General features: G+C 36.4%; 1 protein-coding gene across 1 annotated transcript in view; it reads right to left on the bottom strand.

The window, feature by feature from the left end:
• The window catches only part of LOC107663113 (ATP-binding cassette sub-family B member 7, mitochondrial-like), a 55,283-nt gene that overhangs the window by 18,414 nt on the left and 23,938 nt on the right, over positions 1-12,931 (bottom strand). Inside the window, exons 6-8 of the mRNA XM_016453273.1 lie at positions 9,199-9,467; positions 6,025-6,113; positions 5,853-5,940 (exon numbers count right to left, since the gene is read on the bottom strand). Coding sequence (XP_016308759.1) covers positions 5,853-5,940; positions 6,025-6,113; positions 9,199-9,467 — 446 coding nt within the window. The remainder of the gene's footprint in view (positions 1-5,852; positions 5,941-6,024; positions 6,114-9,198; positions 9,468-12,931) is intronic.

The following is a 12,931-nucleotide window of genomic DNA, read 5'->3' as shown; positions in this document are numbered from 1 at the left end:
TTAGCAAATGGCTGCAATATAACAAAGAGTGAAAAATTTAAGGGGGTCTGAATACTTTCCGTACCCACTGTATATACCATATATATATATATATAGACACACACACACACACATATACACACACACACACACACACACATAATTTAAAATAATGGTTTTCTATTTTAGCATACTTTAAAATATAATTTATTTATCTGAAGCTGAATTTTCAGCATCATTACTCCAGTCTTGTTTACCCCAGTTTCTTATCAATGTTGAAAACTGTTGCGCTGCTTAATCTTTTTTTTAATTTTTTGTGTGTATTTTATTTGTATACATTTTTTTCTTTTGGAACATGTTAACGTTATACTTTTTTTTCAGGATTCTTTGATGAATAAGTTAAAAAAAGAACAGAACAACTGTTTCCAGCACTAATAATAAATCATCATATTAGAATGATTTCTGAAGGATTATGTGACACTGAAGACTGGAGTAATGATGCTGACAATACAGCTTTGATCACAGCAATAAATTACATTTCAAAGCGTATCAAAATAGAAAACCATTATTTTAAATTATAATAATATATTTCACAATTTGTGCTGTTTTTTTTTGTGTGTGTGTGTTTCTTTGATCAAATAAATACAGCCTTAATGAGCAGAAGAGACGTCATTAAAAAAAATTTAATTATAAAATCGTACTGATCCCAAACTTTTGAACGGCAGTGTAAATGCCATAAAGTTGTGCTGATATTTCATGGTGCCACTGAGAAAGATCAGGTACATCTTGTTAGTAGTATAATAATCTCAGCACCTTTTTTAACACATAACGGACAGCTCTCCTGTACGGTCATGACACTCTGAACATTTCATTAGAGCTCATCAAACTCATAGACTCCTGTGCCAATTATCAGAGGAAGTGAAATGTATGGAGGATTGTTTTGCAAGTGAGGCCGCTTTAAAGACGAGCCTAGTGCTGCCAGCAAGCGTGTTTAGAGAGAAACAGACAGATACTGGGGTATATGAGCTAGTGCAACGGATCTGGAGTGGGTGGAGATCTCATTATGCAAGCACACCGGCTTAAAGTCATCCTAAATCCACATGCATTGACACCAGTGACAGGAAACAAAGCTTGGCACGAAACACATCTGCTCTTAATAAGAACGCACACCAGTTTGAGCTGAAGGGCAGAAGATCTGAGGCTTGAGACAGAAACCGAGCACAACAGCTTGTTAGATAATACAGGGCTCCAGACTGCAAATAAAACGCTCGCATTTAATATTATATAAATGTAATATTTTTATTAGGGATGCACCGATACCGATACTGGTATCGGTATCGGGCCCGATACTGAGCTTCTGTACGTGGACTACCAGTAAAATTGATACAAATTTGGGACCAAAAACTATTCAGACCGAGTCTGGGAAAAAACGCTGAAGTTGAGGTTTGCATGAAGCTGGGTGACAGCATGCCCAGGAGACTACAGGCTGTCATTAAGGCTAAGGGCTGCCCGACTAAGTATTGATAGTTGTGTAAATACTGTCATACTAACAGCTGTCTAATTTTTGGTTGATTGTAATCCATTACATACCTTTCTTTCAAAGTTATCTAACATTATCAAGATGAATTTGTTCTGACACAGTTTACCTCTGAGTTCTTGTCATATTTTATTACCAATTTCTAAACTATAGCGAATAAACTGTGATAATGTGAGAAATGTTGAAGGTGTCTGAATAAATTTTGGTTTGACTTTATCTATTTGATAAATGAAGTTAACCAACTAACATTATACATACTCTTTTGGTTTCTGTACCCAATATTTAAAAAATTTACAAATGCAATAAAAATGTCGGTATCGGTACCCTGTATCAGCAAGTACCAAAAATAAAAGTAGCGGTATCGGGCGAGTACTGGAAAAAGTGGTATCGGTGCATCCCTAATTTTTATATTAATAAGCGAGTTAAATTTTTTATGAGATCGCCACTGGCGACTATATAAATTAAAAAATGTTGAATAAAATCTGATGTAATGCCTTTTTCCTGCTTGTTTTGCGATCACAACATTTATGTTGACGTAATAAACTGACGTAATAAACTTGCTCATTCAGTGTTTCAAACTGCGGAAAACGTGTAAAGCTTGTAAACAACGTAACAATCATTTACCTCAGAATAACCATTCAGCGTCCATAAGCTCATCAGTCAGCTAGAAAAAATAACTATAAAGAAGAGCATCTTGCTAAATATATGCGCTATATTGCATATCCATATTTTTACTTAACCTGTTGTCTACATGATAAGAAACAATGCAAGCAGCTAAAGATAAAATTCAACATCTCCTATATAACTGCATGTTACTAATGAAGAAAAACAGGTGTGCAGGACATATGACAGCATTTATATGATGCATTGAGTAGGAGCCCAAACTACACTCAATGGCCAAGTGATGCTGACATAGTTATAGTCTGTGATATTGGCACAGATTCTGTGTACTAAACAATTATTTGTGACTGTACACCGTTCTTAAGTAGACAAAGATGTTTAGTTCCCACTTTAAGTGAACCTTAGTTCCCAGGACATCTACAAGATGGATTAAAATGCTGATAAAATGAGACAAACACATGAAAGTATGACTGAAATGTTAAAGTGTTAAAAAAATGAATGAATGAATGAATGAAACCACTTTTATTCTGTGGCACTTAAAAAAAATTATTTGGTGCCTAATTTTGTTTCTTACAGAAGCCATTGGTTTCTTAAGTGATTTTTTTGTGATTTTTCTGGAGCCTTGTAATAAGATACTTACATATAAACAATCTGCAAAGGTGCCTGAAGTATTTAAACTATCTTTACAATTGAAACTGAATTCGTTTCATAATTAATGAATTTCACAACATTATTTCCGTTTCAGATGTAGCCTAAATTATGCAATCACTCAGTACTATCAAGTTTCTACTGAGTGACTGCATAATTTAGGGCTACATCTGCAACCTTGTTACTTTTTCACATTAATTACATTAGAATGTAACAAACCAGATTCTCATTTCTTACATTCGAATTGCACATTTGTAATAGTATACATTAAATTTCTATTAACTTACAATTCTGTCAGAAGAAGTCTTTTCTTCCTCTCATGATATAATCCTCTCATAATTTTCTGCCCATCTATCGAAAAATCTAGGCAATCAACATTAATCTTAAAATTAAGGCTTAAGCTTAATAAAAATGATTAAAAACATTATAAAGGAAATACATATGAACTGAAAAGAACTGTGTTTACTTGAGTCAAGATGGCCTGTTGACAAGAGCAGCTCCAATACTGTCTGCATGAACGAGTAACCAAATCACGCCTGTATTATAGATGACTACAGTAATATCAAAGACATGCATTAAACTGGAAAGTCTCATCACATCTGACACAACAAGAGTCCAATCACTCTGAGAGGAGAGCAAAGGATTTGAGTCGCAATGCAGTTGTCACTCTAATAAATACCTGAACTGTGTGTGAACGCAACCGTATTAATGACTCAAATACAGGACTGACAACCGTATTGTGCTGCTGTGTGAGTGTGGTCATACATAGAGCTGACAGATTTCACAAATCTACTCAGATTTGCAAGCTCTTGATTCAATCCAATTTGGTTGGAATCTCGATTTGATTCAATTTTCGAACAGATATTGTTTTCATTTGTTGTGCGTCTCCTAGTGTTTGAAGTCACATTCATAGCACATGCAGTGATATGCTTGATCCCCAGGGAAAACAAAAACTGCTAGGGATGCACCGATACCGATACTGGTATCGGTATCTGGCCCGATACTGCGCTCCTGCACTCGTACTCCTACTCATAAAAATGCCCCCAATGCACATGTTTAGCTTGCTTTAACCCTTGTGTTGTGTTCAAAACCCTATAACACTTGTGGTGTTCCAGGGCAAAAATGACCTGAACACCACATGAGGGTTAAAGGCCAAAGTATACTTTTTACTCCTACACGAGGGTCCGCATACAGTTTGTGTGACGCAAATTACATCACCAAAATTGTACGCGCGCACTCGTATAATGTATAACGAGTGGTTCCCTGCATTATTTTAGGAAAATGTCTTGTGATTACAGTATTGAGCTGCTCTAATGTGCCATTAAAATGAACAGTTAAAGTAACAAAAGCTTATACGATACATTTTAACAGGTATAATTAAGTGTTTAAATAACTGAAGGAAATATCTGTTTGCTAAATGAAGCCAACTAACATGATTCATATTATTAGTAGTATTATTATTATTATGTTTCTGTACCCAATATTTTTTTTTTAAATTTCAAATGCTGTGAAAATACAGGTATCTGTATTGGTATCGGCGAGTACCAAAAATGAAAGTATCGGTATCGGACTGATTCTGAAAAAAGTATTTGAAGGCGGTGTCAAATGCCGACAATGCATCAAGTGTTTGTTTTTTTGTGAATGCATCAAATGTTGCTAGGTATTAGGGGTCAGCAATATGACCAAAATCTTATTTCACGGTATGAGAAATTTAGTTTCACAATAACGATATATATCTCGATATAGCTATTTTTTTTGTTATTAAAATTAAGAAAAAGGAGCTAATTAAAAACACAATAGAACGAATAAATATAAAATAAACTTAATTTATTCAGCTACAGTAGGTTTATTTAACATGTAGTACGAAATATTACAGAAATTGAATAAAGCGTATAAATAAAACACTGCATAGTCTTCACTGTATCGATCAAACATGAACTGATTCTTATTGAAGGTCCAAAAGTGATTCAGTCAAGTGCAGTGAGTGAATAACATTAATAATGACAGACAGCAGCAGGTAAATTAGACTGGTGTCCCTTTAAGACCAATCCAATATACTGATACACACCTAACTGTTTACGTTTATTTAACACATAACCTACTCTGTTTATGTGAATACTCCACACGACGAGCATTATGACATAACTATGTGCGTATTTGACCATTCAAGCACAATAAAACAGGAAAGAGATCTGTTTTTCGCGATCGCATGCTGTCTGAGAGGCGCTTTCTGAGTGTGTGCTTTGTGTGTCAGTCAGCGACAGCAGCAGATTTAGTTATTTTTCACAGCTTATTGCACTTAATAACTTTATTAAACATCATGCACGTCCCAAATTCGTGATCGCATGCTGTCTGAGAGGCGCTTTCTGAGTGTGTGCTTTGTGTGACAGTCAGTGCGAGCACCGCATTGAGTTATTTTTCACTGCTTATTGCACCTATTAACTCTATCAAGTGCATCCCACTCTTTATTTTCTCATTCATGCATGTTTCGTTAACACTAAAAGGTGAATATAACTTTTAAGTAGTACTATGTTATGCAGATACATTTGCAAAATCTCTAACGATAGACACGTTATTCTGCAGTAACGATCTATACCGTCATAACACCCAGCCCTACTAGGTATTTGCTAGGTATCATGTAGTACATGATGGGCACAGACTCTTATTTTTTAGGTTCAAACTAGGATTCCATCCAGTCAGAATTTGATATTTTGAGCCAGTTATTGTTATTCCAGATATTGTAGTCATTTGTTTTTCGTCTCCTAGTAATCATAGCAATCTCGGTTCAAACTGATTAAAATGAATGAATCAATACCGTCAACCCAGTCTTACATAGAGTACGTCAGATATGGCGAACTGAAGCTCAAACGTGCAAACCTCATCGCATGCACGTTTAAGCTTCAGTTTATTCCAAATGACAGTGAGTAAATTATGGCAATTTTTATTTGCTGTTAAAAAAAATTATTAATTAATTCAAAAAATCAAACAAACACAAAGAAGAGTTGTCGGATTTACTCAGGCATGTCACAAATGTCGCAATGACAATGTAGTTTTTCATTTGACCCACCTTAACGGTTTCATAATTGAGGAGAGAATCAATAGCAGCGTTTCCAGCCTCATTATCAGCCTTATTCATCTCGATCCTGAAGCGCGTTCTGATCAAAGACACAGACAGTGATTAATACAGCAGTGATCAACGCAACAAACAATGACTGCTATCTGACAGACTCATACAGTACCTCCACTGCGTAACAGCGATGGTGAAAGCGGTGTATGCCGAGAGCGTCCCCACAGTGGCCAGAGCAAACTGACCGCCACATTTATAATACTGCAGAGAAACAACAAAACAGCTGTGAGGAACTGTAAGACAGCGTCTTCATATGCATGACATGGATTGAGTCTCTAGAGATGAGATGCATCATTTATCTTCATAACCCACACTCGTATTAATTTTATCCAGCATTTTCACCATTTCACACTCTAATGGAGTGTGACAAATGGAGAAATGTGCTGTTGGAGCTAATGTTTCTGCCATCACTAAAGAAGCTGTGGAGGTGAATATTAGGCACATTAGGGAAACCACAACTCAAGACTATTAATGCTCCTGGTATTAACATCTCCTGTGAGCACTTGATTGCATTTCATTGAGGGAAGAGTCTCTGACTACATACTGTACATGACTTTACATCTGTGAGCTGAACTTTGGATGTGTGTGCTTTTACATGATTTGTGTGATGTTAGGAATCCTGCAGACGTCAGGTTAAATCTGGTTTCTGTATGGACTCACTGGTGTCTCAAGTGAACTCTTCATTGATTATTAGTGAATAAATAACTTCTAACGCTCTAATCCTTACACAAAGCCATCATGTGAGATTTCAGCTCATTCTTCGACCACATACACTAGCGTGAGGGTTAATGATGTGTTATACTCAAGAGCGCCACTTTACTAATGATGTCCCGCATTAGCCTGGGGAATAAAGAATTATTTTATTCCATATAATCACTGTTATGTTATGTATGCATGGTCTGGTGAATGTCAATATAAGCAATAGTAATTTCCAGATATTACTAACTTAGTGTAGGAAGATCCACTGAGGAAAAGACACTGCATAATCACCATAAAATCTCTATTTGATTGTATCTTAGCATCTGCTGTTGCAGCTACAGACAGTGTGCTTGTTAACACAAACTCAAAGTGTTTTATGCCACATTCATAGCACAGGCAGTGAAATGCTCGTCCTGCTGATTATCTCCAACAAAAACAACAACTCTGTTTTAAAGACTCATAAACTGCAACAACTGTAACAAAATTCAATTTATAAAACTTGTTTGGTAAACCATATTCGAGGTCGTTGCCAAATACTGACAACGCATCAGTGGATTTTTCTGTAAATGCGGCAATTGTAAACAGCAAGTGTACAGTTGTGCTAATGCACTTTATTTACTTGCAGGAAGAATTGTTTATTTTTCTTCTTATTATTATTATTAATTTGATCACTATCAGTAGTAGCTACAAAATTAATGCAATGCACTTACTGAACATTGTTCTCTTTTATCTTATTGTTATTGTATTATAAAAGCAATAAGCCACTTCAAGCCATGCTTTAATGTGCGTTCACATTTACTGCTGCTCTGCGAAATTTTGCATGCAAAATCCCATCGTTCCAGCAGGAATCTGCGCAATTGGGAGCTTGACATGAGGGTGAAAATCTTCCCCACACAAGTTTGGCTCATATCCAAGCTGGTCCCATGAATTTGCCGCTCTGTGACTTGAAAGTGACTTTTGTTTGAGCGGTGCTTCTTAGGCCGTGTTCAGACTGTCAGAAAAAAATAGTTTTTAATAAAAAAGCCGTACAGGGCGCTGTCTACAACAGAAGTTACCCATTCTGGTTAGCACGCAAGTTAGTTCGAGTTCACTTGTGCATTTGCATAAGTTTGTAAATATACAAGTTGTAATATTATGCTTATGTTGTATAAATATCTGATTAATCTCATATAGGATGTGTTTCCTTGAGTTAAATAAGCAGCTAGCAAAGCATTTCAGTTTACGCTCTTCAGCTTCAGCGCACACAGCTCCAACAGCAATGCACAACATTAATAACTATAATTGGGACTGTCATATACATTACATTATAAAGAGAACACTACTGTAATAAAAAGTTGTGAATTCTTTGGGTTTATTTGCCGTTTTTCAGCGCATTGTTATGGGAGGAGCCAAGAGCACATCCACTACAAATCTGACCAGCACGTAACATGGTTCAAGATCACTTGTGCATTTGCGTCTTTTTGTGCATATATAATTTGTAATATTATGTTTACGTTGTATAAATATCTGATTCAAATATAGCCTAATTAACCTGCTAACAAAGCGCTTCAGCTTACCGGAGTTTATTCAGCTCTTCAGCTATGCTGCTATTTTAAACAGTTGCATTAATTAGTTTCTTTTTCAAAATCATTGATGCATTATTAATAATAAGTTATAACCACCACTTTTATTTGTATAGTGTTATTTTCATCAACAATATGCTTTAATTAAAATCATTTCATTTTTGTCCGTGTGGAGGCTATTCAGTTTTATTTATCCATGGCACATGCATTTTGATTCTTTACACGCAAGTAATGTTGTTCAATGACTTGTTTGAATTATTTAAGAATTATTTTATTTATAAGGCTTTTTTTTGCATAAAGAAAGTTGGTAAAAGGAGGTTTCAAAATAGGCTGCTGTAATGTTTATGTTTGATTTATGTTGAAGTGTTTGGGACATGGCTTTTAATGGTGAGACTATTTTTTGTAGTCAGACTCTCAAAAATTATCAAAAAATTTTGATTTAGATTTATCGGGCAAAATATCGGTTATCGGTATAGGCCTAAATTGTGATATCGGTGCACCCCTACGTGACACCACGATAATGTCAAAACATAAAAAAAATGTCAGAAGTATTCATACAGTGTTCAAACTACAGCACGGAACATCACAACATATACCAGCCTCCTCTGTCTCTGAGTGTTCTCGTGTGACAGAGGACTTCTGCACCGTGACTCAACAGGGCGCTTATTTGGAGAGCGAGATGATGCACCTCTATTTTTCCTGCATTTGCATCAAAAACGTGGGTACGCCTGCATCATAGCCAAAGCAACCCATGCAGATAAGTTGGTTATGAACTTAAAAAATCTGGTTTGTCTGCAGTCTGAACATAGCCTCCTATCCCTATGCTACTGAGTTGAAACAATGAACCTTTCTTGCTTCCAAAATTTTGCTAGTTTCACTAAAGTGACTGCACCTTTACAGTGATTTTACCACAGTTAAAGAGAGGTTTTGGCACTCTTCATGTTGTGCCAATGAACAGCCTTTATTTGTGGTAAAACTGTGGCTCTATAAACTTACTAACATGTGAGGACATCATTCTGACTTACCAAAATGCTGCTGACTAGCATCATTTCAAAGATCGTAGGCCCCAGGTTAAAGACCAGAGCGCTGAGCACAAAGCTGATTCCTCGAGTGCCACGGTCGATGGCTTTGGACAGCGCTCCCGTCTGCCTGCTCAGGTGGAAGCCCAGATCCAGGTTATGAAGATGGAGAAAGACGTTCTTGGCTATCCTCCTGATGGAGCTCTGAGCCACTTTCCCGAACACTGCGTTCCTCAGCTCATTGAAGAGAGCGGACCCGGCGCGGGAAACACCGTCTGAAAACACACGCATGCACCGTCAGCATAACAAAAACTTAAAAGCACAGAAAACAAAAATTAGATGAAGTGTGTGCCACTTCATTTACATAGTTGCTGGAGAAACAAAGGGAGTGATTGCGTGCGGCGTTGACAACTTCCAATAAATTAGGAGTTATTGGAGGCAGTCACAGCAGCACCCTCATGCCCCTGGCAATGACGAAAATGAAGACTGCACATTATTTGCATGTGCGTATGCATGAATGTTAACAAGCTTCAGGGAATATTCACAGTCAGAGCCTGGAAACACACTAGACTGCATGACAACAGAGTACGGTGACTTCTTCCTCTTCACACATGAGCACCTAAAGCTCATTAAACCTGCCAGCTTAAACTCTTCTTGACCCATGAACAGATCTGACTCACTGTAGAGCTGCTTTCCAACATTAACACCATCTAGGTAACAAGAGCCTTGTTAAGGCCAGATATGCTTTAACCCTTTAAGCCCTGAAGGCAATTTTGCCTCCCTGAAGGTGTTGTTTTTTTCTGAGTGATACACAAAAATAATGACTCATAACTCCAAAACTGTAGCAAGGAGAGTCATAAGGTAGGTATTGTTTGATAGAAAACTTTCTGTATTTTTAGGGGGAAAAAATCTTTACATTTGGAAATTTTTCTGCTGAAAAATAGTTGATAAACTGTAAAAAAAAATTAATTAATTAATTAATTAAATGTGCTCAAGGGAAATTATTTTTTGTTGATGTTCCTTATTTGCATGTGCGTATGCATGAATGTTAACAAGCTTCAGGGAATATTCACAGTCAGAGCCTGGAAACACACTAGACTGCATGACAACAGAGTACGGTGACTTCTTCCTCTTCACACATGAGCACCTAAAGCTCATTAAACCTGCCAGCTTAAACTCTTCTTGACCCATGAACAGATCTGACTCACTGTAGAGCTGCTTTCCAACATTAACACCATCTAGGTAACAAGAGCCTTGTTAAGGCCAGATATGCTTTAACCCTTTAAGCCCTGAAGGCAATTTTGCCTCCCTGAAGGTGTTGTTTTTTTCTGAGTGATACACAAAAATAATGACTCATAACTCCAAAACTGTAGCAAGGAGAGTCATAAGGTAGGTATTGTTTGATAGAAAACTTTCTGTATTTTTAGGGGGAAAAAATCTTTACATTTGGAAATTTTTCTGCTGAAAAATAGTTGATAAACTGTAAAAAAAAAAATTAATTAATTAATTAATTAAATGTGCTCAAGGGAAATTATTTTTTGGTGATGTTCCTCAACATGTGGGCTGTATGTAATTTTTGTGGTGATATCATGAAGTAATCAAAAGTTACAGCATTTGGAGCCAAGGTAGCCTTTTTCTTAGCCCTTGACTGTTTTGAAATTATTGTTTTCTGAGTGACATACACAGAAGTAATGCCTTGCTCAAGTTTAGTCAAAGCCCCAAACAATTATGCTTGTTTTATTCTACTCTGTGAGACCTTTCAAATGACATATGACACATGACTATCTGAGCTGTATGATGTTTCTGACATATTAGAGTACATGGCACAAAAAACATTTCATAGATTTTGAAAACATTTTTTTTTTCTATTTATCAGCAAATAACGCAGCACTACTTAGGAGTTAATCAAAGTGGCCACATGCATTGTAAAGTTCAGACACTAAGATTTCAAATGACACCTATTTTGTGTTGATCAAGGCAGTGGTTTTGAAAAATAAGATTTTTTTTTTTTCTTCGCTAGGTGGCGCCCGCCGGCGGTACACTCCGGTTTAGAGGGACTACTCAGCACTCGTTAAGAGTTGATCAAAATAATTACATTCATTAAAAAGCTTTAAAATGATACCTATTTTGTGTTATTCCATTCAGTGGTTACTTAGTAATGTCATGTATGTGTATGTAAGTCTGGTGAGCACGTACGAAATTCAGCAAAAAAAAAAGGACAACAAATGCCCAAGTATAGCTATCCAGTGTAATTAAAACAGTGATATATTTACAAGCGTGAACTGCACTCATTTAACTGTAGGGGGCTTAAAAAGTTGCCAAAATGCAAAAAACTACATGCAGTTGCTTAAAGCAAAACAAAGATTTGGAGTTTGTCAGTGGTTCGAAGCAGCTTGCCAGCACAAACTTTCCAGAAAACTTTGCGGTGGCTGTTAAACACCTTTGAACTGCCATTGGTCCATGAGATTTTTCAGAACAGGAAGTAGTGTAGCATTTACCGCATACTGTGGGCATACTATACACGCATACTAGGAAGAAGTTCAAGTTGTTAAGTGCATTTGGCCTCCATTGTGTGTTTATTGTATAGCTCCTTCGAATATACTGATATTGGGACAAACACGACAGATACGGTTTGTGGTCTAGCGCTCCGCGCTCTCGCGTCTCCAGACCGGAGCAGACTGTATCCGTTCACATGACACAACGCCAAACCAGACTTCTTTCGTGGTTCTTTCAGTAATCTGCTTCTATTGTCCTCATTTGTAAGTCACTTTGGATAAAAGTGTCTGCTAAATGACTAAATGTAAATTAATGTAAATATATACAGTGCCCTCCACAAGTAAATATGATTAAAAGATGAATATGAGACAAAACTACAGAATGTCACATGTTATTATTAGCCGTTTTAACACATAGATGTTTTACCAAATAAAAAGGACAGCACTTTTAGAGTTTCATCCCCTAATCTGATGTGAGCATAAGTATTGGGACAATTGAACTTAAAGCAAATGTAAAAGTTTAAAAGCTAATATTTAGTTGTGAATCCGTTGCATGCAATCACAGCAGTGAGTCTGCGACCCACAGACATCACCAGACTCTTGGTTTCATCCATTGAAATGCTTTTCCCAGTCTTTAATACGGCCGATTTTAACTTTTGCTTGTTTTGGGGAGTTTCTACCTTTAGTCTCCTCTTTAGCTGGCGAAATTCATGTTCAGTATAGGGGTGTGCGATATTGACAAAAAATTATATCTCAATATTTTCTGGGATTTTATCGATAAAGATATTAACGAACGTTATTGTGCTGGTACCTTAAGGACTGCCGAAGACAGCTGACTCCTAATGTTTTTAATATCCTTCATAGTCTGTGTGGTGGTCAGTTCATACTGATAGAAATGAATCTTTTCCAATAAGTTTAAACTGATTTTTGCATTTTATGGGCATTTTTACCTTTATAAAGCCATTTTTTCTAAAAGTGTCCATTATCTTTTGAGTCAAATTCTTACATTTAATCAGGGAATTAGAATAATAAGACATTTGGGCTGTTACCAAGCAAATGAAATCAACACAGAAGCTGCATCTGAAGTGGCATTTAGATGTATTTACACACATGTATTTTGTTTAATGCAAGACATGAATGCATTTAACCTGCAATTACAAATGCATAAATAATGTTTTGATATATTAAACATAAAACGTTGAATACTGATATTTGAAATGATTTAAAACATGAAAAAAAGAAAA

The sequence above is a fragment of the Sinocyclocheilus anshuiensis genome, unplaced genomic scaffold (genome assembly GCF_001515605.1).
Source record: "Sinocyclocheilus anshuiensis isolate Anshui unplaced genomic scaffold, SAMN03320099.WGS_v1.1 scaffold836, whole genome shotgun sequence".
NCBI lineage: Eukaryota > Metazoa > Chordata > Actinopteri > Cypriniformes > Cyprinidae > Sinocyclocheilus > Sinocyclocheilus anshuiensis.
This window is presented reverse-complemented; position numbering and strand designations above follow the sequence as displayed.